General features: G+C 39.4%; 1 protein-coding gene across 3 annotated transcripts in view; it reads left to right on the forward strand.

Annotated features, from left to right (window-relative positions):
* The window catches only part of Myb (proto-oncogene like protein Myb), a 72,245-nt gene that overhangs the window by 18,058 nt on the left and 26,337 nt on the right, over positions 1-27,850 (forward strand). For all 3 annotated transcript variants that reach the window (XM_076431000.1, XM_076431001.1, XM_076431002.1), the window contains exon 2: positions 25,734-25,899. In XM_076431000.1, the coding sequence (XP_076287115.1) occupies positions 25,734-25,899 (166 nt within the window). The remainder of the gene's footprint in view (positions 1-25,733; positions 25,900-27,850) is intronic.

The raw sequence follows: 27,850 nt of genomic DNA on the forward strand, positions 1-27,850 counted from the left end.
TTTTAATGGTAGAGAAAACTTAATTTTACGCAACTTATTAACTAATTTAATTCTTTGGGAATCATAAAGACAACACTGCCATAAAACATGATCCAAGTCCTCGGAGGTATAACTACATTTTTACAACTAGGATCACTAACAATATTTACTCGATACAGAGAAAGGCAGCGAGATTATAATGATTGGCCTTGATACGGTTTACTGCGGATATAAAACCCCTTTTAATATGGTCATCAAAATTTTGAGCAAACCGGGGTGTTCAGGAGAACCGACACGCATCCGATCCGCTTTTACCGACTTCGCGTAGCCGAGCGGATGACGTCACGTCAGCCGCGCGACCCCCCACTTCGCGATACGCCGAACGCGTGTTTTTCGGTTACGCACCTGCTGATCGAGATCTCCAGATCACTGTTAACGGCCACCACGGATCTACCTTCGTCACACCGCTACTCAAGTCGAATTATTCATTCGTGGCACCGCATTTTCACATAATTTAATGTATTTCATTGTTGTGTTCTGTTGAGTACGCTCATTAAACGTGTGTGTGAAACAACGTATACTAGCTGCAATTTATAACCCACTGAATCCCACTGATCCTCGTATCCGATCTCCAACACGGGGTGTTTGATTTGGGTTGGAGAAATTTTGGAAATAATGTATACCCTTGATGGTGCCTTGGAAAGGAACCTTGATGGAAAGGAACTTGAGAAATGTCCACCGAGTTGGAAGATGTGGCAGCCTTTGCAAAAGATTCCGCATTTTCATTTCCGCGTACACTCCTATATGTGAAGGGATCCAGAAAAATTTTATGGAATGTGGGTTGTCCTATCAGAGACTCTTCTTTGGCTGGTTATGAATTTTGAATCGATCCTTACATTTCTGCTTGTTGTGTAACCTATTGCTAGAATACGATACATCGTTTTAGAGGGTGATTACGGTTCCTGACAGATTAAATGCTGCCTCGGAAGACGACTAGAGAGGTGCCAGCAAAAGATCGTCCTGAAGGACGTCGAGAGGTACTAGAAAATATAGAATTGTGTTAGAGGACGACTAGAGCCTGTTAGGATCTGAAAATGGCCCTAGCCATTCTATACCATACCTTTTAGCCATTCATAACCTGATTCGAGCGATCGAAGCGTGCAGATTTTACGCAATTTTCGCTGCTGCATCGCGGAAGTAGCGAATTGGTAAAAATCCGTGGCAATTTGCGACCTGGTCGTGGAAAGAGAAGGAAGAGGGCGAGGAGGTAGGACATGAGGCGATCGGGGGAACACGTGCATCCTCGACTACACGTGCATCCACATGCATGCGTCATAGGAGCGGGTGCGCATGCTCGGGGAGGGTTCTATCGGAGGGGAAGTTTGGCAGTGCGAGGGCATCGAGGCAGGTGGTAGCCAGATGTCTCTCGCAAGGACTTCTACCCTGATGTCGTTGCCTGGCAAAGGCTCCCGTTGTATGGCGGTGCGTGCACGTTCACGTTCACGAGTTGCGAGTACCAGTACGCCACTACCGTACATGTAAACTTACATCCTGCGTCGCCTAAGCTAATCCACCCTATATGCCCGATTCGTTTCATTTAGCGTCGCGACCAATTGATCCGCGTCTGCACGTCTCGTTGTTCCCCCTTTGCATCACGGGATGGGTCCTCTCCGGACGAGTGGCTCGATTCTCGATCTCGAGGAGAGGAAGAGAGGAGAGCTGTTCGTCGGCTCAGCTCGGGCACAAAGACAGGAAAGGCCGCGCTTCTAATTGGACACGAGACTTTTATCTCCACTCTCTACGGAATTTTTATGACGGAATTAGAAATCAAACGAATCGATTCTCGAACTTCTTTAGTCGTTTGCGACTTCAGTTCTCTGGTGAAACACGCGTTATCGGGGCTATGGGGATCCTAAGTTGCGTAGCGGCAGCTAGTGGCGGTGCCACAATGGGTGGACGCAGCAATTGTGATACATATCACCGATTTCGTCACTGGAGCTGATTTTTCGATTCTTCTTTTACTTCTTTTATTTCTCCGTCTGCAACCTGGGTCGTCTTTTATTTCTTGAACTTCAATGTGCATTCCAAAATTTTCTAGATTTCTTAAAACCTACAACAACAAGAAAACTAGTCGTGAACAAAATAAGGTCGCTGACGAAGGGTTAACACGATGTTGTAATAGTCTATGGAGTTCCATATTGGGTGGGGGTAGTTATTGGATTCATCTGAAGACATTGATCACTAGAGACATTGATTCTCCAGCTTTCTCTCTTTCGATCCTGAATTTTCTATCCAAATTTGCCATGCCGATTGCTATCTCGTAGAAACAGCTATAAGATTCATGGTAGATCTCCATCTACGAAACGAGAGATAAACAGATCCAGCGAAAATTACATAGTTTCGTGAAACGTTTTGCGAAATGTCTAAAAATTTTATGAGTACAGGACGCTTCAAAAGAAGGGATCCAAGGACGTCCAATCTATTCAACGATGTCGCACTGCAACGCCACGCCCCAAGTAGATATGTAGTTCTCACCGCTAACTACTGCACCGTAAGATTAAGATGTTAGATATCGAATAGAAAATGATTGTCGTTTAAAAGCAAATAACAATGATGCTGCGGATCTATTCATATTCTTTTATGCGTACTCACCGAAGGAAGCACAGAGCGCAGATGATGGATCCCCTTTGTGTATTCGGCACATTATGTAACATCCTGTATAATCAATACTTTCGAAACGTGTTTAGGTAAGTAATAGCGACGACGACTGGTCCGACGACCAATGGCTGCCAGTGGAGCAGGTATAACCGTGCTCGTATGCTTTCTCGAGTGGAGCTTTCTAATTCCAACCATAGTTCGCATCTTCGTCTGTTGTACACGTGCCTCGTCAATTGTTGCTCGAAATCTGCATGTCCCGGATGGAATTCTATTTCACCGACTACCTCTTTCGTAATAACGGTCATCCGTAATTTTAATTATTCAGAATTCTTTTTGCGAATTTTCTTTCGTTAGACATCTTGTCAGTTTCAAGCAAGGGGTTAAAGAGCGAAGGGAAATGATCTAGCAAACGATGGTTTTAGTGGGCGACCGACCATGATCTTGACTCTACGCTAACCTCCATTCAGGGTTTTTTCGTTATCACCTTGACGCGTTCGTCTAGGCGTCATTCATGAATGGCCACGAGAGATCACTAAACGCTCGAGTAAGCGCGTCCATGTCCACGGTTCATTGAGTCGTTCCTCGCGGCGAGATTACCTTGCACTTGTCCTCTCCGCCACGTAACTCGTGATGTCATCGAGCAAGCTCCATTATCCACGGATCCGTGGCGATGCTCCGCTTTTTACTCCTCAGAGATTGCCCCGTAAACGAAGCAGCGCCATCCGTGACGACCGTTATCCACTCGACACATAATTCTTGCGGGCGCCGAGGTCGATCTACTGCATCGTGCGTGTAATAACAGTAATCCATAGTAAACGCGTGCTGCTCTTGCTACCGGTGTCACGTGTTCCAATGGGGTCTTCTGGTCTAGAACGGTTTCCCTTTCTCTGCATTTTCGTAACCTTCACTCCACCTCGTTATCAAACTTAACCCTCCGTGGACACCCTGGGTCGTTCATGTCTGGAACGAAAGTTTGCTCTTGAATTTTTTTATTTCGAATATTTATCCTTTCCCATTAATGCTTTCATTCCAGAATTTTTTTTGTTCGAGCTTCATTTAATATAAAATATGTATGCAAAGCCTCAATGCAAAATGGTCGTCTCATTTCGTTACGAAAATTTTCAAACTAGAAAATGACGCTCTAGTTGTCCTCTTTAACTTCACTTCGAAGTCCATTGTCATTCGACGGACAGACGATTGAACACACACGAGCGACATACTCATTAGCGAACACGTGCTCAAGACAAGTCTTAACTTCACGCTTGTCTTTCGCAGACATACGGGTCTGACTTGACCTAAAATTCTGCATTAGTTGCTTTCGTACTGCTGAACAAATTTTTAGTTCCTCGCCATCACTTTTGGTACTCGAGAAATTTCAAGAGAGAGTTGACTTCCAAAGAATATAAGTTTCCATATAACTCCGAATAAAAACAATATTTTTGCATAGAAAATACTTGCCTCTCAAAGAATTCTCGCAATCGTGTCCCTCCTAAAACATCGCAGTAGGGACTCGTCCAAAGTTTTCGAATGTTAATGTAACCGCCGGACACCGTGTCATTAGTAGAAGAAATACGATCAGTCAGCTTGAGGTCGCGTTCGACTCACGAGTCATCGAGATGATCGCGGCGACGAGCAGCCGGAACCAAGACATAACACGTAGCGCGTTCCACTCGGGTAATTTGTCACGATCACCTGTCTTCCCGATGATAAAGCAGAAGACCGTGTTCCCGTAGGATCGGTGGTCCCGTATATGTAGTCGGCCGGGCACCGGTCTCTCCACTGAAATTCCGCATATTTTATCTGGGCGTTCCCTTATACAACATATCGGTAGTCCCGCGGCATCTTTTTAAAGCCACAAATTGAAGAATGCGCGCGACCGAGCTCGAACCAACGATCATGGGTGGATCATGATCGTTCTTGTTGGTCCGAGGCGTGTGCAACGAGAGGGGGTGGGTCGTGGGGGTAGCAGCTGACGCGCACGGACGAATGGATCTTTGCACCTGGTCCCCGACTTTAGAGAATCGACGACAGAATCAATTGTGGTCGGAGCTCGTAGCACGCGACCAAAGGGGCCGGCGTCGATAACAGTTCGCATTAGCCTTCGGTCTTGACCCGTTACTCCAAACGAATATTGACTCGTCTTGCTGATAACATCCGAGGTCCTCCCGCGATTCACGCTATCTACGAAATACATAGGTGTAATCCTCTGCACACCGAAAGTCTCTGACCTCTCTTTGTTCGAACACAGCAATGTTTCGATGCATGCGAGAACTTCGGGAGATATGTAATAACTTTTCTGTATTTACTCGGTATTTTTCTGTATTGCTAACCAATGGAATGAAACGGTTACCTAGCTGGGGCACTAAATTAGATCTTTGCCGATTTCTATGACTGATGGATCTTTACCTACTTCCAGTAGCGCGTTATAGCTAGTTGGGGCCTTGGGCAAAGTAGAATTTCGGGGTCCCTAACCCCAACTGAATAACTTTATGAGAAAAACGTAGAATTGGATCTTGGATCTTGGTTTGGGCCCCGGATATTTGCCCAAGTTGCCCATGGGGTAACTCGTCGCTGCCTATTTCGTTGAAAATCTTCGAACTTCACTTTCCACAGAGAGGAGTCTCAAACGAGCGAACTCTATCCCATGTGATTTACTCTTCCACGCAGCTACCTCTATTCTCGATACACCCAGCATTTCCCGAGCGATCAATCTCGAGCTATCGGATAGTTTTCTTCATCAAAATTCCTGCGGCGAACAGGGAAAGAGGAGGCCCGGTCGGAGCCCGTTAGAGGGGAACGCTAATCGGATCGTTGACCTGTATCGAGTCAGTACGGCGTTCGTTATCGGCGATTCTCCTTTGAAAATCCTGGCCGATCTCGCCGGTTCGTGTCCATGGAAGAAACAGTTTACGTCCAGCTGTGCCTCCTTTATTCCGTCGAGGCAGCCGATACGCTGACCCAACGCAAAGCGGCCGGCTCATCGGCGATAAGATCTTGGAAGGATACAAGAAGCAATGGCGCTATGGGTGCCGTCTGGTTTTCCCGACGAACCATGACCACGGGTCCTCTGCCGCGTTGCTCGAGAAAGGGACATCGCGGCTGGCACCGCGCGCAATGACCTTATTGTTGCGTGACGAGCAACAGGCGGACGGAAGGAAGGAAGCGAGGAAAGAAAAAGAAGAACTATCGGGGCCCAAGGGCCGCCGGCTTTCGAGGAGGGGGGGGGGGAGTACGCGCGAGTGGAAGCGAGTGGAAGCGAGTGGAAGTAAGCCAACGCCAGACAAGAAGCAAGGAAGTGGCCGAAAAGAGGGGAAACCTTCGGAACTTCGGGGCAGATGTCCATAGAACTACGCGGTGGCACGCACACACGATGGGTTCTACGTTTCTCTCCCTTTCTCACGAGACGCTCGATTTTCGTCCCGAAATTCGTAAACTCCGAGGGGAACGAACGTGTAATCGCGTATCGACGAGAACCATTCGATGAATAGGTTCGTTAACCCTCTTCCCTGCTCGCGAGGACGATATTTATTAGCCAAGCCCGGCCCGCGCGTGAACGTGTTACCGATACGGTGACGATCTTCCTCGCAAGCCGGCCGGAATCGAGCGTTTACCTGAAATTGCTGGATGACGTCTAATCAAAGCACCTGAACATCTGTTCCTCCGTTCCATTCTCACGACTCTATGGTAATCGGATGGCATCGCGCCGACGACCGGCGTCACGTGTGCGTGACTCGGCTGCGTTACGAGTCGTACGACGCACAGTGGTCTAAACGGGCCATTTAGCTGGACAAAATTATTCTAGCATTATTTTAAGATTTAAAGCCGTAGTTAAGTAGGTCATTGGATTCGTCTTGACATCAGCTACAACAATATGAAATAAACAATATTTAGTAGCATTTAAAAAATTAACATGATCATATTTTTTATTTAAAAAAAAATTTTTGTTAAATTTTTTTATTGAAATTTATAGATGACCGAGTATCGATTAACTTTTGTTCGAAACATTTTCTTGCCAGATTATCCGAAATGTTCAAAACATCGTGGTGACGATTGGGGATTTGCACCGAAAAGCTTCCGAACCGAAACTTTTCATTGGATTTAGCTGGCCAAAATTATTTATAATGTTTAATGATCCCGCAACGTTTTCAAATCACATATAGTATCATTTTGTATTTGTTTAAGTATTTTAAAAACATCATTTCATCTCAAGTGTTTACGTCTGGAAAGCGTGCGCGCCCGAAACGCAAGGACCGCTTGGCGCGATAAACAAAATGCTGTAAAAAAAAAGGTGCAGACTCGTGCAACTTTTTTTTGTTTTGCTGTAAGCCCAAACCTTTGACAATTACAACCGCTCTTAAAAAAATTCTCGGACGCAACCTGATATACAACGTAATTACTCATAAAGTGTTACAATCGTAACAAATCTTATTTACGTACTAATCGTGTTGAAGTGTAAATAATTACCATAAGATATGCAATAAAAAGATACAAAATTGTTGAAAGTATAGTCCATGCTTACTTGCAAAACTTTTATACTGGAAAGAAATGTGAACAACTTATTTGAAACATATAAAAACTGTCTCATCGAATTTTAGCAGCAAGACACGTACTACGAAAATCTTTAACTTTCGATGAAGTACAGCACTTCATGGGTGCCTGAATGATAAAAAAAATGTTAGTAGATTGTCCCCCATATATTAAACTACAGCAAGCACCAAAAATTTCACACTTTAGGTAAATTTTTGAAATCGACTTTTGGCCAGCTAAATCGCTGAAAGGGACCACTGTGCGACGGTTTGGAGACAAAAATGAAGTTTCAAGTTTTCGTGATATGTACACTCGGTTTCATGATATGTACTTACAGAGAATTTTTCTGGTCTCAATCTACATTGATCAACCTATAAGTTACATCTTCTATTCATACATAGTTCAATTACTATTAGCATATTGACTTTCTTCACTTAATCTGTTTATTTCAATCAGTGGGCTTTCTTCGTGTTGTTTTACTTGAATTTCATATTTAAATTTATTAAGTACGAACACAATTAATAATATAAAAGATATTTTGAATAATAATTTTTAGGGGCGTCTCAGAGTCGCCCCTCGCCAAGGGTTAACACTAAACCTACCGAGCACTAGGGACGGGATCAAGTTCAATATGTACTCACGAATCCGAGTCAATTTCAGTAACCAAGTTTCATTTCATGGGTTTCGATTACTATTTAAAAGCAATAATGTTTCGATGATTATATTTGAAAAGTATTCATTTTATACAAACTGATATCGAACCTCGGAATGAGTACTTACGAGTTTCGAAAAGATACTCGTAAGTACTTCGATGTTGAAAGGAATCGAATCTTTTGCAGTAGTACTCGAATCTTGGAAATCAGAACTGCGTTGTATGTACATATAGTAGGTTTTAAGCACTTTCTTCATTAAATTTAAGAATAATATTTCCGACAGATTATGCAATTATATAGACGACAACGTAATTGATTTTAAAGATAAAGAAATAATCATTAGAAAAGTCGGAGAATTTCCGGTACGATATTCAGAAAAGTTTTGAATCTGTTCGACCAAGATTCGAAGATACAGTAGCGGAAAAAAGTTTAAGATCGCTCTAAAGAAGACGATAACTTTTTAAATATTGTAGTATACGATTTGAACTTTTTTGGGAAGCTAGACCAATTAGTTTACTAAAGGATGTGAAAAGAAATTTTTTCAAAAATTGCAATTGATCGGAATTGTTGAGAAAATACTAAAAGTTGAATTTTACAAAAAGAAATCGTCAATCGTTGATTAAAAAAAGGAATCATCGAAAAAAAAACATAAAAGCACGTAAACAGAATTTGTGTTATGGACCAAATGACAATACACCTAAACTCAGTTTACATTTTTTTCAGTATTCATACAGTTCTGATTACGTATTTCATTTCGAAATTTCAGCAGTTAATCATTAATCAATTATCCGATTGACAATTAATAATCGTTAATCGCAATTAACGATTAATAAGTATTTAATCGTTAACCACAATTTTAACGAGTAAACGAGGAGATTAATTGTTAATTGCGATTAACGATTGAAGAGTAGAAAGTTAGTCGTCAATCGTTGATTAAATTTTTGCCCAACTCTGATACTTACGAGTACTATTTCTGTTTTTCGAAGTACTTATAGAGAGTTCGAATTCAATCAATCAAAGTTCGAACCTGTTTGCGAGGTACTTGATCCCATCCCTACCGAGCACTAAAAGCGATTAGATTGTTTCAGCTAACCAAAATAACAAGCCTCTGTACATTTAGATTTTATGTAATTTTTATTACAATATGTGCTTGTATAAAGAAATTTATCGAATCAGTTTCCATGTAGGCGATTTCATGAATTCAATAATTGTAAAATGAAAAATATAGAACCGTCCATTTGACCGGCGCGGCGCGGCGGTGGTAGGTTTAGCGTTAAGTTTGCATGCTGGTAAATTCGACAAATGCATAAAACCCGCAGTTTGCTCGCGTCGCACACTGTAATTTGATACCCCCGGTCATCTTACAACTTCGATCGCATATTTCAAACGAGGTATGTACATACATGTTATTTTTCACTAATCTGCAGTCCGACTTACGTGCACAGCAGTCGACGCGATCCGCAATCGAACGCATGCAGGGTCGTCGCGTCGCAGCCATCGAAAGTAATTACAACGATCGTTATCACCGTAGTATGACGCCGAAAAGTCATGCAACACGCTCGCCAGTCCTAGACAAAGAGGGCAGATGTTGCGGAGCACCTGCTTCTGTTGCCACCTTTCAAGGAAAAGCTAAGTGCGAGGCCTTGTTCATTCATTTCGTCTCGCGACAACACCGACGCTCTTTTCCTTCGTCGAGGTTGAGCCAACCGATTGGAAATTTCGACCGGACGTCCTCGACCTCCGACAGCGATTTCGCATGTTGATTCGCAGAGGAACGGGAACTCGCCAGCCGATACGTTTAATCTATACGACCAGACCCATCCGCTGGCAGAAAAGATCGCCCGAAGAACCAGCCATTCCGATTGGTCATTCCGAATTTATAATGACTAATTGTTCGTTAGTTTGTTGAACGATACCACCGGCCGTGTTCATTTATCTCCGTTGATTACCGTCGCGGACAACAACAAAAAAACTTATAAATCTCGACTTCGTAAAACACATTCTGATGGTATCTGTCTGATCATGGCCTGTCGTACGCTGGGATAAAAAAGCATTCCTACACTTCAACTATCGCTCCCAAGTATTCTTTTCAGAATCTTCCGAACTGACTGTAGCTTTTATTCTACAATGTTACTCGATCCTCGAGGATCCAGACTTCTTTCAAATATTCTATTTCGAAATTTATTGTGTATACTCGAAATAGCACCAACGAGGAATTAAATTATACAGTCACTTACATAATTAATAGCACACATTTCTTAAAATTTTCGAAATATTATGAATAAAAATAGTAAAAGTTGCTTTTCAGTTTATTAAAAGATATGTTGTGTAGATTCTTCCAAGTTATACATATATGTAATATGTATGTGCTGAAAATTTTTTTTAAATGGTGAAAATAACAATTTTGAGTCTATTTTGCCTTTTTATTCCATTATTGACGATTTTCACCATTTTTAATATCTATAACTCATAAACTAGATAATTAATTTCGAAGGAACCTCCAGGATGTATACAATAATTCATATGGATCTAGAAAACAAATTTTTCAAATTTTCGTTACAGACCCAAACAAAAATGTTGTTGGCAGAAGGACTGTGAAGTTTGATCAATTAAAAAAAAAATATTCTGATGGAAAATGTGTGCCATAAATTACGTGACTTTTTGTTTAAACGATTCTTTGGAGTCCAGCTGCAACAAATGGGTCGAGACGAAATTCCTCGGGTGTCTTCGTAATGGAGGCTTTCGACTTCCAAGGGTTAGAATCCTAGATTTGTGGGAGGGGGAAGGGATTAAGTAGAATCTTTATGAAGCACAGGATTTTCGAAAACGCCTCTACAATCTTGAAGTACCGGTTTGACGTCTTCCCGCAGCCCACTCCGAGAGGCAGGCCAACTTCTTTGGGTTCTACCCCCACTTGTTCAGGTTCCTTTCGGTTGTAACTTAGCCACTTTGTGGTGCTGGCGGTTGCGTCAGGAAATTTCAATTACATACCCTGTCGAGCGACAGGAAGTCCGAAGCACCGAAAGTAAGAGGATAGGAAGATATAAAATCCAACAAGATCCGATCACGCGCGCGTACTATCCCCTTTCCTTTTCTGCGTGATCCGTCTCGCTTCCGCTTGGTTTCCGTCCTCTCTCTTTCGCTCGTGTCCCTCCTCGATTTCTTTCCATCGTTTTCTTCGACCGTCTGCTTTGCTCTCGCTCCTGCTGCGACTTTCCACCGTGCATGAAGTCGCCGCCCTAAATAACTTTAACGAGTGTCGCAGCCATTTCGTTCCCTTGTGTCCATCGCGATTGTCACGTGTCGGGCCACGAAACAATCGTGACGATTTTTATCTGTTCCGTGTCCGTCCACGTGCCTTCCTTTCGCCTATCGCGATCGCATGTGCACTATAGTTCCTTTCCGCTTCCGTTTTATTTTACCCCCTTTCTTCCATCAAATCCGAAGAGGAAGATGTCACTTTCCTTTGCAAGCGAAACAAAAAAGTATAAGTAGACCGCGGAGATTATACAAAACACAAATTTTTTGCGTAAATTCCAAGAAACTGGAATTAAATAAAAATGTAGCTATCTATTCTCCTTGTTATCAATTTTTAAATGCTTTCGGCGCAACGGTTCGATCGTTTATTAACAGCAAATACGATCGATAGAAGAAACATATTTACCATGGGTGGCGAAAAACACACAACAAAGGATAGTAAATAAGTCTTGAAAAAGATCCAAACTAGAGGATCGAAACGTTGATTTTGTTTGACAATTAGCAAAATTGCTTTATAATTCGTAGGTAATAAACGATCGAACCGTTGCGGCCGAAAGCATTTAAAAATTTATTAACAGCAAATACGATCGATAGAAGAAACATATTTCTCCTTGTAATAATTTTAATAAATCGAAAATAATGTAAAAATATTCTTCACTTCTGTGTGATATTATAATTAACATCAGTATTATAGGATGTAGATAATGAAAAAAAAAAAAATGTTATTTTCACCATTAATTCAGTAAGTCCACACAAAGCAGAATGAATATTGTAATTCTAATGTTTGGTATTATGAAAATATACTCTCGAGTGCATTGATAACAATATATCACTGTCGTTGGGACAGATAAAGGTAGCACACCGAGTCCTTATCACAGTCGTAAATTCCCTAAAGATAGAAAGTGTTAAACTAATCTTCCTGGAGCCCCGATTAACAATGTTGAATGGCAGAAAGATTTCTGTCGAGTTGCAGGAAATACGCCCTGTACAGGATTAATTAGGAACCCGTTACGTAAGATCAATAACGGACGTCGGAAGTTTTTGTGGTTGTTATCTAGCGCCACGTGTTTCGTAATTAAAATGAAATTTAACATGAAACGCGATGACCGATCACCGTTCCGTACATTTTTCGCAATCGCCATCGATTTAGCGTTAGATGCTACATAAATATTCATCATTCGCGGCGGACAGTGTTCGTAATTTATTCGTCGCCCCGTCTCGATCGACCGGGACCATCTCTTGTACTTCGAGACAGTGAAGTGAATTTTCAAATTTTTGGAAAAATTCGATCTTCTACTTTTGTTTTTTCGAACACGATCATTAGACTGCGGATTTTCTGCATTAATAGGAGGAACGAGTACGCGCAGTTTGAGGTAGTTAAGATATTAGAACAATTTGGGAATGTTAATGCACATAATTTTCAACTTACTAAGATTATTCAAGAAGAGGAGAGAAGTTTCTATATCTACATGTATCCTAAATTGTCTTTAATCTTCTTTCTAACAAAATCAAACTTATCAAATCCTCCATCACAGCTTTGATTTTCAATAATTTATCAATTCAATATATTGATAAATATTCATAACAAAGTTTTGTTCGAAATTGTAGGATTTGTTGTTAATCTTCCTTCAGGAAAATTTTGGAATCTTCATTTTTCATAAATATGAAGATACCTAACGAAGCCCTTGGACAATCTAAGTAAGCAAATATTTGCTACAATCCTCTATCTTACAGTTTTTCTTGTTTGTTAATAATTCAGATATTCATATCTGTCAAGTCCAGTTTGAAATAGTTTGCTACAAGTTTCACAGGATATAGGGCAAGGTGTCAAACTGATAAGTCGAAGATGGCTGATAGTAGTCCTTGATAAGAGTAGTATTCAAAGCACTTCCGATTGGGTGGGGTAGCTAAACGCCATTTTATTACTTCTACACTTATTAAATTCATAAAAATACGTTTACAAACTTGTTTCGCAGATTAACATGTTCGCTACCGCCGTAACAAATATGTGACATCCATAATCTGACAGTTTACTTAAAAACAGTCAAATTAATTTTCTGCACTTCGTTGCTTAAAGTCATAGCAGAATGCATCATTTTCAGAGAATCTGTGACTTTCTTCTGTTAGATTGTTTCAATAATTCAAAATTGGGTACGTTGCATTTAATAAAAATTTGATAAAATAAAAATTAAACCGACTTTGTTAAAACGCACTGAAAAGTATGAAATAATTTCCATTTAATTGATGTGAATACACACGAACTTAAGGATGTTCTGGAGGTATATAAAAACGCAACAAAATTTTTGAAAACTTGACAAGACATAATTCTTACTAAATTAATGCAATTACCAAAGTTTGGGTTCGATTCATTGCACCGTTTAAGAATTATAGCAACTTAAAGTTTGCAGATTTTAACACGTCTTCTTATGGAGAATTCATAAAATTCCACTTGAAACCCTATTTAAACCTTGAAAAAACGCAACTAGAAACTTCAGTTTTTTTTATATGTAGTAAAAATTATGTAATTAATTATGTTCAAAATTTATTAGGATTCACTAAACAGTTACAGAGCAAAAAAATCATAAACTGTTACCAAACGTCTTTATCGTGTTGTCTCTCACTAGCATGGAAACGCGACAAGTGTAGATCACTGAATATGTATAGCTACAGAGGGTAAAGTATTCGCAAAAGTTTAATGCGAAATATACTCATGAATGACTTTCATTGCCAATATATCGATGGATTTCGAATTTCTTGTACTTTTGTCTCCCATTGTACCTCCAACAATATTTTCGGAGGCGGCGCAAAATTGAAAATTTTCCAATTGACCGATGTTGCTGATTATGATTTCATTGGAATATGGTCAACTTGGAAATCAGTTGGTGGGAAGATAAGATACATTAATATGTGAAAGCATGATGTAGAAGAATTCAAGGATTTCCGTAATTTTCAGTGTCGAAAATTTGCAATTTTGCGCCGCCTCCGATAAGATCGTATTGTATTTAAGTTCGTGTGTGTTCCACATAAATTAAATGGAAATGGTGTCATACTTTTTAGTGCGCTTTTTCGAAGTCGGTTTAATCTTTTTTATAAAATTTGTTTATTTCACACTTTTTAGTCGAACGAGCAGAATTTGTAGAACACCGTAGGATGGTTTTTCGGTCTTATTGGTTATTTGCGATAAGAACCGCAAAGAATGAAAAAATGGAGAATTTGTTTTCAAGGGACCAATCGGGAGACATACTCTACAGATGCAAAAGGTTTCGTTCCGATTGGTCCATCCATCTCGGCGTAATCGGTAAACATACGTAGAAAAAAAAATCAAAAAAAGGCACATACAGATCGAATTGAGTAACCTCCTCCTATTTCGAAGTCGGTGAAAAAACTTTCGAACAAAGAAGGTAAGCAACGAAACAAATGCTGGTAGCGAACGTGTTAAAATAAAACCAGTGCAAGAAATGATGTGTAATCATTAGACCGCGGATCTTTATGCAAAATAAAAAATGTTTGCATTGATTGAAAGACACAGAAGTGAAATAAAAATTTCTTTCTTCTTTTACTCATCTCATTATGCTGTAACAGATACGCTGATGTCTTTAAATCTTTTTAATATGTCCACTGCTTTAAATTGTGCTTACCCATTTTTGTCATAAATGCATAAAATCTGCAGTCTAGTAATCATGTTTGCATAAAGCAATGTTTACGAAACAGTTTCTTTGTTAATAGTTTCGATGTTAACAAGGGAATAAGCAACTCGAATTATGAGAAGCTCAAATATTTCGGATTTGATTTACCGCGAGACAGGTTCAGGGTCAACGGTGAGTTAGTATTGACAGGGTTAAGTCTCGCTAAATGATTCGTGCCGCTGGTATCGGGCCGGGTTACGGTCCGACCGGAAACATTTTATTCCGAGCCTATGTATACAGTTAATTCTATCTTGTATCTGTCGCGTAGCGCCGCTATCTGGCGAAGTATGTATTATACATATGTATACACATAGTTCGAGCGGAGAGCGTGCGCGCGCGCAGAATTTCGCGGATCGTGAGAATGCCCGGGGAAGTCCTGCGCAGAGCCACGTGCCTCGGGATTTAAACTCAAGGATGCCAGCGACCGTTAGACTTCCACGAAGGCGAAAGCCTTTACATAACGCGGCGGACCGAAGGGAAAAAAAAGAAACGGTTACCGATCCGCGTTCTAACGCGTATTTACGATTCCCAGGTCGATTCCTGCCGTTTTTTCACCCGGTTCACGGGCAAACAGCGGAAGAGTTTCCCATATTATATTGAATGAACATAGGGGAAAGACGTGCGCCGGATCAACAGACGCAACATGGCCGCCCTGTACCGTTCCCTATCTCGAACGGGATGGTTCAAAATAAACCAAACGGCATTCTTGGGAGAGCCCTTACGTCACAAATAATATATTATAGTATAATAATTATGTGCTATTTGGCTACATGTCATTTGAGATAATCATATGCTAGTTTATTGAAACAGCAAAATAATTTTTCAAAATTATTTCATTATTTGAATCAATCAAACGTAATTTTCCGAGATGGTGGAATTTATATTTGAAAATGTGTATCTGGGTACAAGACTATTGATATAAGGGTTAAATTGTGTTACGCGAACTTCTTGGTTTAGTACAAATTAATTGCCAGGACCGGTTTTTGATTAATTCACTATTTTAGAAATTCAGAAGGAACTAGAAGCTTTTGATTAATAAAGCATTATTCCTTTATGTTATACACCTTTATGGTTAGGTTAGATAGAGGTTAGATTAGATAGAGGTTAGATTTTCATACAGGGTTATCCAGGATAGACTATAGGAAGTTTTTTCTTAAATAACAAACCTACTATTTTTAATTTTATTGGTTTTTTATTTAATTATCAGGTATCATCTATGACAATTATGTGTGAAAGACAATATCTGTCAAATGACCATCACGACCACGTTTACAGACATCAATTCGAAGAAATGCTCAATTCTTGAGAACGACGTGGAATTAATGTTGGTGGGTCATTAGGAATATTTTCACGAACAGAGAGAGAGAGAGAGAGAGAGAGAGAGAGAGAGAGAGAGAGCAGCGATGTTTTCATTTGAACGAGCTGTTTCTGGTCTGCCAGACTTTGGTTTATCATGAACAAATCCAGTTATATCAAATTTTTTCACCAAATTTCGAATGGTTTGCTCTGATGGACGAATATCCATTTTTATTATTTTGCATTGAACACTGATTTGCAAAATAGATTTCAATAACTTAAAATTGTCTATCATTGTAGGTTAGAAATACAAGAAAGTTTTAAGAAACAAACATGGCGTTTGACAGATATTCTCATTCAACATCCTAAAAGTACTTCTGGATAGCCCATTACGAACATTCCAATTATGTACTGTGTTTTGGGTAAAGCTTTTATTTTGTCATTTTCGTTGTTTGTGTTTGCACAGATTATAAAAATCAATCATCAGTAAGAACGGTTTAATTATTTGGTCGTTAATGTCAGTACTTATTTCATTTTTTCGGCGAAAAAGAAAAAGAGTTGCTAATGGGTGGAACGTGAACGTCGATTGCCGGTACGAGACACAACTGGTTTATGAATTCCGTGCGTTTATGATGTGTCAGTTCACACGTGACCAGTGGGCACATCTGCACGTGGTACGCGGTACGCGCAGCCACCTCCATTCTCACTTTCAAATTTGAATGGAGCCTCGGATACCAGACGGCCGTTGAAGAATTCCGCGCACGTTCTGCCTTCGCTTCGGACTTTCGATCCGACGTACAGATCTGAAAGTGAAAAGGAAGAGACGCAAGAATGCGATTCATACCTTCCGTCTGTCCGACGTGAAAATCCTTGCAGAACTCTTTTGTTGCATACAGAGCAGCTCTTTTATCTTACATATGTATTAAGCTTCCATCTTATCTCTTTCGCGATGACCCTCGCCTCGAAGCTATCCCATTCTAATATTTATAACTCCTAAACCAATTGATCAATTTCGTTGAAATTTTCAACATATGTATAACTTGTACGAATCTGGAAAATACATTTTTTTAAATTTTTGTCACGAGCCCAGAGACGAAGGTTGCGAGGAGCAACTATTGCTATGTTTTTCGATGTTCAGGCTGAACGCAATTTTTCCAAAATTTTCATTACGTATCGTCTAGTGTTAAATCTAGTAAACTATCTATCTCTTATTTTTATTCCAAGTGTGTTCCATCAAATATGAGACTATATTTAACAATTTGGCTACGGTAATTGGCCCACGACAATTTGAAAAACGTTATAGAATTGAAAATATTTTTCACTTGAGCACAGACTCCTTCAACTTGCGTGTCTGAAACATTCCGGTACCTGAACCCAACGGAATCTCTAACACCAGTCTTCTCATGGGGGTCTGGCTTTGGTAATAGATATACCGTGACTGGACACCAAGCTTGTCTCTAGAAGAACCCGTTGGAATTCTTCAGATTTAAATGTACTGGACTGTGCTAGTAAGTCTGTCCCTTAGCACGTACATTGCACAATTATAAGTTGTGTAGGATCGATGAGCTAAAAAGTACTTTGATAAATCTTCAAATACACAAATTGCAATCTTGTTATAATTCAAATATAATTAGTAGACTGCGGATCTTTATGCATTTATGGGGAAATTGAGAAGATAGATTGAGGTAGGAAAATTTTGAAAATTAAAGATGTCAATACATAATACGTGAATATGATTTCTCCTCTTTTGAAATCATTAAGGAAAAAATTAAGATCCAACTTGGTTTCTATTTCTTGCAATCGACGCAGACAATTTTTATTTTGCATAAAGATCTTCTAATAATTGGACAATGCAGACATATTTTATTTTGCATAAAAATCCGCAGTTTAATTATGAACAAAATTATATAACATAAAATATAGAAATAAAAATTGTCTGTATTAATTACAAGACACAGGAGTTACATAGGTTCTTCTTTTAATAATGTTATAGAGTTGCAAACAATCCAAGACTATTTTTAAATTCTGCAAATATTTTTACAGTCTTGTATTTGATTTATCGACATTTGTAAACACATAAATTCCAGGATACTTCTGTATTGTTGAAATACAAGTGAACCTTGGGTGAACAAAGAAAAGACATTTGAAGCGATCGAACGCGGCCGTGCATCAGCGGATCGCGCGCGGGACAATTAAAGGATGCAAGAGAGCATTTATTCGCATAGTGTCACGAATTCCTCGGTGGCCACGTTTTTTCCAGGCAACGCGTCCCGCGTGCAGGAGACATTCCACCTGAACAAGGCACTCCCCATTTCGCTTCCTAACATTCCCTTGCAACCGTGCGCGCTTCATAACGTATTCCCGACTTGTCCGCGGCCGTGAACGTAAACATGTGTGCACCTGCAGAAAACCAATGTGCTCGCGTCGAAGATTGCGTTGCTAGGCTTCGCCAATTAGACGGCCAATTACAGGGCGCGTCGCTCTCCGCGGCTCGTAAAAGTTCCCTTTCGCCGTAAAACAGCTGCAATGATGGAAACGCGCAACCCCCCTCGCGCTAATTTCGAGACACCGAGCTCGTAAATCGAGAAAGCGGACTTGCGAACCGTCCCTTATCTCTCCTACGAAAATTTCGAGACACAGAAGATCGAAAAAGAAAATTTTCCCAATCCTCAGACTCCGCCGTCGGAGGGTTGATCTTATCACGATTTAATTTGACTCCAATCTGAAAGAAATTAGTAACGTTCGTATTGATTGGAGTCTGTTTGAAATCTTGTCATTGATTGCGACTGAATATCGCACGGTAAGGGTGGATGTTAACCCCTTGCCGTATTTTGATTAGTCAGACTCGTAATGAAGGTTTCTAACAAAGTCTATTAATATTTGAGCATTAAAATAAATGTAGCCATACAAAAAATAGAAATTTTCTCTTCTAATCCACGACATTTTGCGGGATAAAGACGTCCTAATCGCCGTAACTGTAAAATAAAAGGTACGGCAAGGGGTTGAAATGACAAATTTGCTAGGGTGGTGCGACAATCCCATAGTGTTTGCAAGATCATGCACAGTCTACGGATTAGTGTTTCTAATGTAACAAAACGGTAGAAAACTTGCAGAACGGAATTGGAAATATAACTGAAATTTAGGGGTTGATTTGAGAAAGTGTATGTTCGCGTAAAAAATTCGGCAGTCGTTTGGAATACGTATGAGAGAACTGTAGCGATGCGAGGGCAACTCGTGATACCCGTTGTGCTTACAGAAGCATTTTTCACCCTCGCGATTGCCCTCCTTTCTCTCTGTGTCGTTCTCTCTCTTTCACCCCCAAAACAGCTGCGTGTACCGAGAGGAAGGTGGCCCTATGGCGTGTCTCGCAACGTGGTACAATGGGAGGTTATGAAACGATATAGCGTTTGTAGGATACCACTAGTACGTGAACACGAGACGGGCAAACATATGCGAGACGCAGATGGCTGGTGAACCTTATCGGTCCTCCATTATTTCTTGCGCGACCCGTGTCAAGATACTCACAATTGTTCTCCGTTTGACCCAGAGCCGGTCGAGATCGTTCACGATAAGCCCATTACCCACACGATGAGTCAATTAACAGTGCTTTATTATGGATTCAAAGGTAAATGGTAATCTCCCGCGTTAAATTCCTGTTTCCGTGCCGGCGATCTTCAAGATCCATTTTAGATTGCAGAACATGGCGGGCTTAACCCCTTGCCGTAACATTTTCTTTACAGTTGCAACGATTAAAACGTCTTTATTCCCAAAAATGTTATAGAAGAGAAAAGAAAATTTATATTTTTCAAATATTGATTACTAGACTGCGGATCTTTATGCAAAATAAAAAATGTTTGCATTGATTGCAAGACACAGGAGCCAAATAAAAATTTCATTCTTCTTTTGATTATCTTGTTAAGGTGAAACTATGTAATACACTAGTCGCTTAAATCTTTTTAATACCTCCACTGTTTTAAATTGTACGTACCCATTTTTGTCAGAAATGCATAAAATCCGCAGTCTATTGATTACAAACAAGTCAAATTTTATTTCATTTAGACTTTGTTTAAAATCTTCATCTCGAGTGCGATTCGTTAAAATACGAGTATGTACCCGGGTATCTCACAAGTAAGAGCTGTACTATCTACCCTAGAAATGCTTTCACCCCATTTATTTATTATCCTATATAAGCACTTACGAGCTCGATGACACTGGCTACAAATACTTAACTAGACAAACACTTGTATCGCCCGATGCAGAAGAGTCCGCGTCCGCGGTATCAGCCATGTGCAAATTTTGCTTGAAACGAAGATAAGAACTTTACCAAGGTTTTACCACTTTGCGTTGAAAACGAAATAATTGAAATCATATAGATGAATGAATAAAATGAGAGTAATCTTAGCACGAAGTGGTGTCTCGTTTTGTACCTCCATCTCAAATAAAATTTGCGCTTGATAGCGATGTATGTACAAGAGTGGACCGATCTGTTTCGCGATAACGTTATCGCCGCTGATAGCCTAAACACATACGCGAAAAGCTAGTGTTGCCGGTAGACAGAGTCGCCAGATCAGGGGAATTGACTCGATTCGAGGGGGAAAAGTTACCCTCTCCCTACCGGATTTGTCACGTGACATTGTGACGTACGCGCGACAGAGACAAAACGCGTCACGTGACCGGGCAGTACTTAATACGTGGGATGTCGTTCGAACAACTGTTAAATAAGTTAATGTAGGGGACGAATAGTTTGTTAAAAACATTCGATCTTTCTAGCAAGAAATCTACGAATTTACAATATTACAATTACTGCATTTTCAACATGAAGAGGGCATGACAAATGTTATTTTTTCGTTTAATTATGTGAATTTACTAGACAATAGCTCCTGTCTTATTTTGCATAAAAATCCGCAGTCTAATTATGAACAGAATTAATTCTTAAAACGCCCATGACTGACGTTGTCAGTCGACGCGTTAATACTACAGGGTGGCGCGCAAAATGACCTTTCTGGTTTGAATTCGTAATAACTTTTTTAATTTTAGAGTGAAATACATACATATTGGAAAAAATATAGTGTACAGAAGAGGAATTTTATTGAACTAGACGTGAAAGATTACATCTCGCAAATAGCGGCCATTTTCTGCTCGACACATTCGTGCTCTTTCTAACACATTTTCCATGACTTTTCGCAAAATTTCAGGTTTTATTGCACGCATTTCATTGCGAATATTGGGGAATGGTTGGGGAATGGTCGCTGGCTTATTGACGTACATACGCTCTTCCAAATACGCCCAAAGGAAACAGTTGAAGTCACTATGTATTGCGCGAAATAATGCGTTCGCCAAAGACGTCTCGTAACAAAACCATTGTTTCCCTTGCAGTATCTGTTGTGTATCTTTCCATGTTAAATTCTAGAAGCCTTGTTTACAAAATTCTGAAAAAAGATTGAAGAAGTGTTGAAATAAAAAAGTTATGAAAAATTCAAACCAGAAACATAATTTTGCGCAACCCTGTACAAAAGGAAGACAAACCGCAGTTGGTCAGAAATCAAGGACCGCGCCGCGCGTTGTTGTACAACCGTTCGGAATTCCAAAGAAGCCGAGAAATTACGCGGTTCGTTTCGCTACGCTGATGTAGGAGGTGTCTTTACGACGGCCGCTGGCGGAACAAAAGGGTTAAATAAGCGTCGTTCGCCGAACGCTCGCATGACACGACCGTGTGCAACGGAAACGCGGTCGTAAGCTGCTGAAACAGTAAACATATTAAGCGCAGGACCGTTGCGTTCGATTCGTCTGTGTATGTGCCGCACAAGCGGTACGTGGCGGGCGGCGGTTTCCCATACACGCCCGTTTCATCTTGGGTTAACCGGCTATCGCGGTGAATTGCGTCATTCTGCGAACTTAGACGCTTCGGCGGCCATGATGGAATGTAAATGTGTCGCTAGAATCTAGATCTGTCCTTCATTCATCGCTCCGTATCAAATTGGCATGATGCTGAAAAATCAACGCGATGGGACGATAAATGTAAATTCTGTTTTTGGAAGCTGATAACTACACTGCGGATCTTATGCATTTATGGTAAAAATGGGTAGGTCTATAATTCATTACAGTAAAAATATTTGAAAATATTTCAACCTGTTAAACATATATTCAACAATAAATTAAATATTTATTTCAACCCAGCTTGTTGCAATTCAGGTAGAACGTTTTTATTTTGCATAAAGATCCACAGTCTACTGATAACAAGGGCAGGACCCCGAGTGTCCGACTTCGATTTTGATAATTTTTTGTGAGCCGATGGTATATGGATCCCTAATGATGTCTGCAAAATATTAGGTGTAGTTACTCAATAGTTTCAAAGATATAAACAATTGAACTTTCATACCTTGTTGATATACCATGATAAGCAGGTTGCGTGAAAGTTCAATTGTTTATATCTTTGAAACTATTGAGTAACTACATCTATAGTCCAGTCAACGAAAAGTTGTAGAGGTAAAAGGAGGGAACACAATTTTCAACTTTGGGTCTTTGTTTCGACTAGTTAGGAGGTAAACATACTGAAAGTCCCCACTCCTAGGAGGAGAGCTGGGTGTAAGGGGGGGGGGGGGGCACGTGAAAGGTCCCCTTTTTCGGTTTTCCGCTTGTATCTCGGAAACTATGCGTCCTAGCGATAAGACCATTCTATACAAAATTAAAACTGACAAAATGTGCCAAAAGATTGATTGGATTCAGTTTTTCGCTATCTCGCATAGTTTCCGAGATATCCGCGCTCAAAGTTCACTAATTGTGCTGAAAAGTTAGCTAGTCAAGTAAGGCAAAAATTTATTTTTCACAATTAGTGAACTTTGAGCGCGGATATCTAGGAAAGTATGCGAGGTAGCGAAAAACTGAATGGAATCAATCTTATAGCACATTTTGTCAGCTTTAATTTTGTATGGAATGGTATTATCGCTAGGACGCATAGTTTCCGAGATATAAGCGGAAAACCGAAAAAGGGGACTTTTTCTACATGCCCACCTGCACCCTGCTCACCTCCTAGGAGTGGGGACTTTTAGTATGTTTACCTCCTAACTAGTCCAAAGTCCAAACAAAGTCCCAAAGTTAAAAATTGTGTTCCTTCCATTTCCCTCTACGGCCCCCTTATGAGCATTCATTGACTGGACTATAATATTTTTCAGACATCATTAGGGATCCATATATACCATCGTATCACAAAAGATTATCAAAATCGCGCGAAGTTAGACACTTGGGGTCCTTCTCTTGTAAGATACAGAGTAGGTTTAACCCCTTGCACCACTACTTATTTTGTGGTTATTAGAAATTATTATAATGCCTATGTATTCTCCAAAAGCTATACGGGTGTCCCATAAATGTTGTACTTCCGTAAAAGGGTAGGTCATTTGAAGGATTTTTTTCTTTACGAAAATATTTTCTGCGGCTTGATCAAAATCTTATAAGTGTTATTAATTCCCTTCAAACCGAAATAAACTTCTATCTATATACTTACTATTAATGTATTGGAAAACATCTAATTATTAATTAGAAATTAGCAATTTTAAAAAAAGTTCTCACCAAAATCATAAAATAAATCGATGGGGTTGAAATGATTGAATACTCAAAAAATGTATGTCCTTCAAGATTGAAATTATTCGATGTGGTCAGTTGCAAATCACATTTCTAGTCTTCGTGAGATCATGTTATGCGAGATTCTGTATGTTACGGGGAGCCCGTTCTAAACAATGGAGTAATGAGGTCAAGGGTGGGAATAAACGGCGCGACGACTCGCGGAGGAAGTGGACAGGAAGTCCTTGAAAACGAAGACGACGCAAAACCGCCTGTAACCGCAAAAACTGACACTCGCCTGGTTGTGGTCAAGATTGCCTCTTGGCCCGCCTTGGTCCCAGCAAGGGTAGAGAACAAAGGGGTGGCGAGCGCGGCGGTGGTTCTCCGACAAAAAAGAGGAAGAAACGCGCAGGATGGATGGTCAGCCATCCGTGATTTCCCGTCTTCGCTTTTGTACCGAAAAAAGTAGCTGTATCCGTTACGCATTCGCACGTATTCGATCTTCTGGCGAATTTCGGACCCCGGACCGGATAATAAGTTTTCGTTGGCGAGGGGGTGGTTGGGGGGGTGGGGTAGAAGGGAACGAAATTGAATGATAGGCTGCGCGTAAACATTGCTTTGTTTCCAGTTCATCATCTCCATCAGCCATTAAAATTATCCTTAGTTATTAAGATTTTCTTCATGGTTATAATTCAATTATTCTGTAATAGGAGATTGAAGGTACTTGTGCAAGCTTTGAAAAACTTCGTTAAATTTGTAAATAAAACCTTTTGAAAATTTTTACAGATGATAACAGTCTCTAAAAAAGTTTGCGTTAATCAACAAAGATGCTTTACTTAGAAAATTCTGGTTAAATAAGACGTCTAATTAATCCTCCCTGGGAACACTTATTTCCCAGTTTGTTTATTTTTTATTCACTGTTCTCGGCTTTCAAAAAATCTGAAAAAATTCTAGAAATACTTCTTACTGTAAAGATACAGATTTGCCAGCATTACTTGGTGGAAATCCACGTCAAACGTTTAAAGAACTGTCAATTGAATTAAACGTCGATCGATCTACTGTTGGAAAACGTTTACACGTTATGGGTATGGTTTATACTTTTATACGCTTCTTTCCAACGAAAAAGGGCGGAAACTTATTCCCATAGCCAATAATTTAAAACGTTTCACTGGCTTCAAGAAAGCTTATATTATTACTAGACAACGGATCTTTATGCTTTTATAAGAAAATTGAATAGATGAAATTCAAAATTGTTTGAAAATTTAAAAAAATTGAAGATGTCAATATATGACTTCTCCTCTATTAAAATCATTAAGGGAAGAAATAACTTTCAATTTATTTTCTATTTCTTGCAATCGATCCAGACACTTTTTATTTTGCATAAAGATCTGCAGTCTAATTATTACATAGTAATTTTAACGCTCGCAAGGTAAATTATTATTAGTGATAACTAGACTGCGGCTCTCTATGCATTTATGAAGAAATTAGTTGAATGAAATACAAAACAGCAATAGATTAGTAAAATTCAAGAATATTTCAATGTTCTTTTCAACGTTACAAAGTCATTAAAGGATAAAATCAATTTTTTCATTTTATTCCTGCTTCCCACAATCAATGCAGAATATTTTTATTTTGCATAAACAAGCAGTCTAGTAATAACACATAAACAGTAACACGACAAATGAATTTCATAAATAGCCTCGTTTTTAAAAAATTTGGGATAAAGAATAACAGAGGATAAAAAGTAAACAAACAGATTTAATTTTATTGACATGTATAATAAAAATTCTTTTCAAAAAGCTGAAGCTGGGGTCTCCGAGACCCCACATTACCTCGCGAAGGTTAAATATTCTCTCTATATGTATAACTAATGGGGGTTTTTCGAAGAAACATTGCAATAAACATTTTACGACAGGAAATTCCTAATGCGTTTATGGACGTCGGCAGTCGGCGAAGCTTCTTCAGTGAGCGGTACTGTATACTGTATATAAACCTCGAAACGACTTCGACAGGTCCCAAAACCTGAAATTGACATTGGAGTGCGACGTTTATGATTTTCGCCTACCTTCGAGTATCATGAGACCGGAGGGAAACAATATATTCTTTGTTTTGGTTCTAGATCGCGATCTGGGTACGATTCTAGTAGCGGTGGAGACTCTGACAACGAGTACAGTGGCAGCGTCTGTCGAGGTGCTGCCAATCAGTCGCAGAATCCAGCCGCAACGAATGCAAGCCTACAGGGGCAAGGGAAGCACATAAACAAAGGAAGGTGGACCAAGTCGGAGGTAATTAAACAGAAACCGCTATTTCAATTTTACGAGTAATCTTCATCAGTGACCGGGTGCCAGAGTTGGGCAAAAATTTAATCAACGATTAACGAATAAATTTCTACTTGAATTGTTAATCGCGCAATTAACAATTAAACTCCTACTTTAGTCGGTAATTGCGGTTAACGATTGCATTCTTTTCAATTGTACTCGTCAATCGGATAATCGATTAATGATTAATTGCTGAAATTTCGTAATGAAATACGGAATCAAAACTGTATGCATATACATATTGTCATTTGGTCTATAATACGATCTCTATGTGCTTATATGTTTCAAGTTATTGTTCCTGGAAATCTACGATCATCGTACCTGGTCCCACTTCAACAATTTATCAAACCAGTTTCCGATTTTTCGAAGATTTCTTTTTTTAATCAACGACTGACGATTAACTTCATCAGCCGATTCAATCAATCGTCCATTTTTCAATGATTACCTTTTTTAATCGTATACATTAATCGATCAATCTCGGTTAAAATTTTCATTGATTAATGCCCAACTCTGCCGGGTGCCTCAAGGATTAGCTATATGTATTCATTGTCGGTAAAATAAGTCTTCGTTACACCCTTTAAAACAGAATATGTAACTTTTTTATAATTACTCCAAACGATCTGATTATTTGTATGCAATCAGAAGCATTGGTTTACTAGATGATGTGCAAAAAAGATTTTCCAAATATTACAATTGATCTTATTTGGGTCCCTAATGAAAATTCAAAATGTATGTTTTGTAGATCTATGTTAGTTATACATATACTGAAAATTTCATCGAAATCGGTTGACGTAGGAAAAAGTTACACACATCGAAAGATGTAGGATTCTGTGGATTTTAAGCAGAAACTGATCAAAAGTCGTGTAAAACTACGATTTTCATCTATTTTAACCGCTTGTAGCTCGTGTGTATGACAATCGATTTCGATGAAATTTTCAGCAGATGTGTATGTATAGATCTACAAAACGTATATTTCAAATTTTCTTTAGGGGTCCAAATAAAAAAGTTTTAAAAGGTGCCTTTTTTATATTTTAGCATGCTACCTTCTAAATTATAATTTTTAGAAAATATTTTTTGCACATCATTCAGTAAACCAATGCTTCTAATTGAGTATAAAAAATCGGGTCGTTTGGAATAATTATAAAAAAAGTTATTCTGTTTTAAAGGATGTACGGTGACTTATTTTACCGAGTGTAAGTACGAAAAAGATATTTCATTCATATGGTACTGTGACGTCATTGTTCATTGTTGACAATACCGCGGAAGCGATGTCGCCAGTCTCTAACAGTTGATACCTGACGCTGCTGTGGCGTCATCGGTCGCTGCGATACCGAGAATCCGTCCATTCAACAGAGACTCCGATTTAGTCAATGAAAAAGTTTATCTGTATAGCAGAACGACAGTGATCTGAGTGGTCTGATTGTTTCTACGTAAAATTCATCAGTGTTATTATCATTTTATTGTCAAGCATAAAGTTCTTTAACATTATTACAAAATTATCATATGCAATGAAGACAAAAGTAAATAAATTAAACAAGACAAAAAGAAAAATATTGTAGATCAGACGAAATGTTCAAATTTTGGAGTTTTAACTCTTTGCACTCAATTGGTGTCTCAAAGTCATCACTAAAAATTGCTTAACTATTATTCACAATATTGTTTACCTTATTAAACATGCTTGTATCTAATCAATTACTACACATTTAATATGCATAAAATGAAAAAATCATATGCAGTAGAGACAAAAATAAATAAATAAATCAAACAAAGCCAAAAAGGGAAATATTCTAGATCAGACGAAATGTTCAAATTTTGGAGTTAACCCTTAGCACTGCGGACTCCGTGGTCGCGGGTTCGATCCCGACGCCGCGCCGCGCCGCGCCGGCACCTCTGGAAATATTTCATGTGCCATTTAAAC

Source organism: Lasioglossum baleicum, chromosome 9, assembly GCF_051020765.1.
Source record: "Lasioglossum baleicum chromosome 9, iyLasBale1, whole genome shotgun sequence".
In the NCBI taxonomy this organism is placed as follows: Eukaryota; Metazoa; Arthropoda; class Insecta; order Hymenoptera; family Halictidae; genus Lasioglossum; species Lasioglossum baleicum.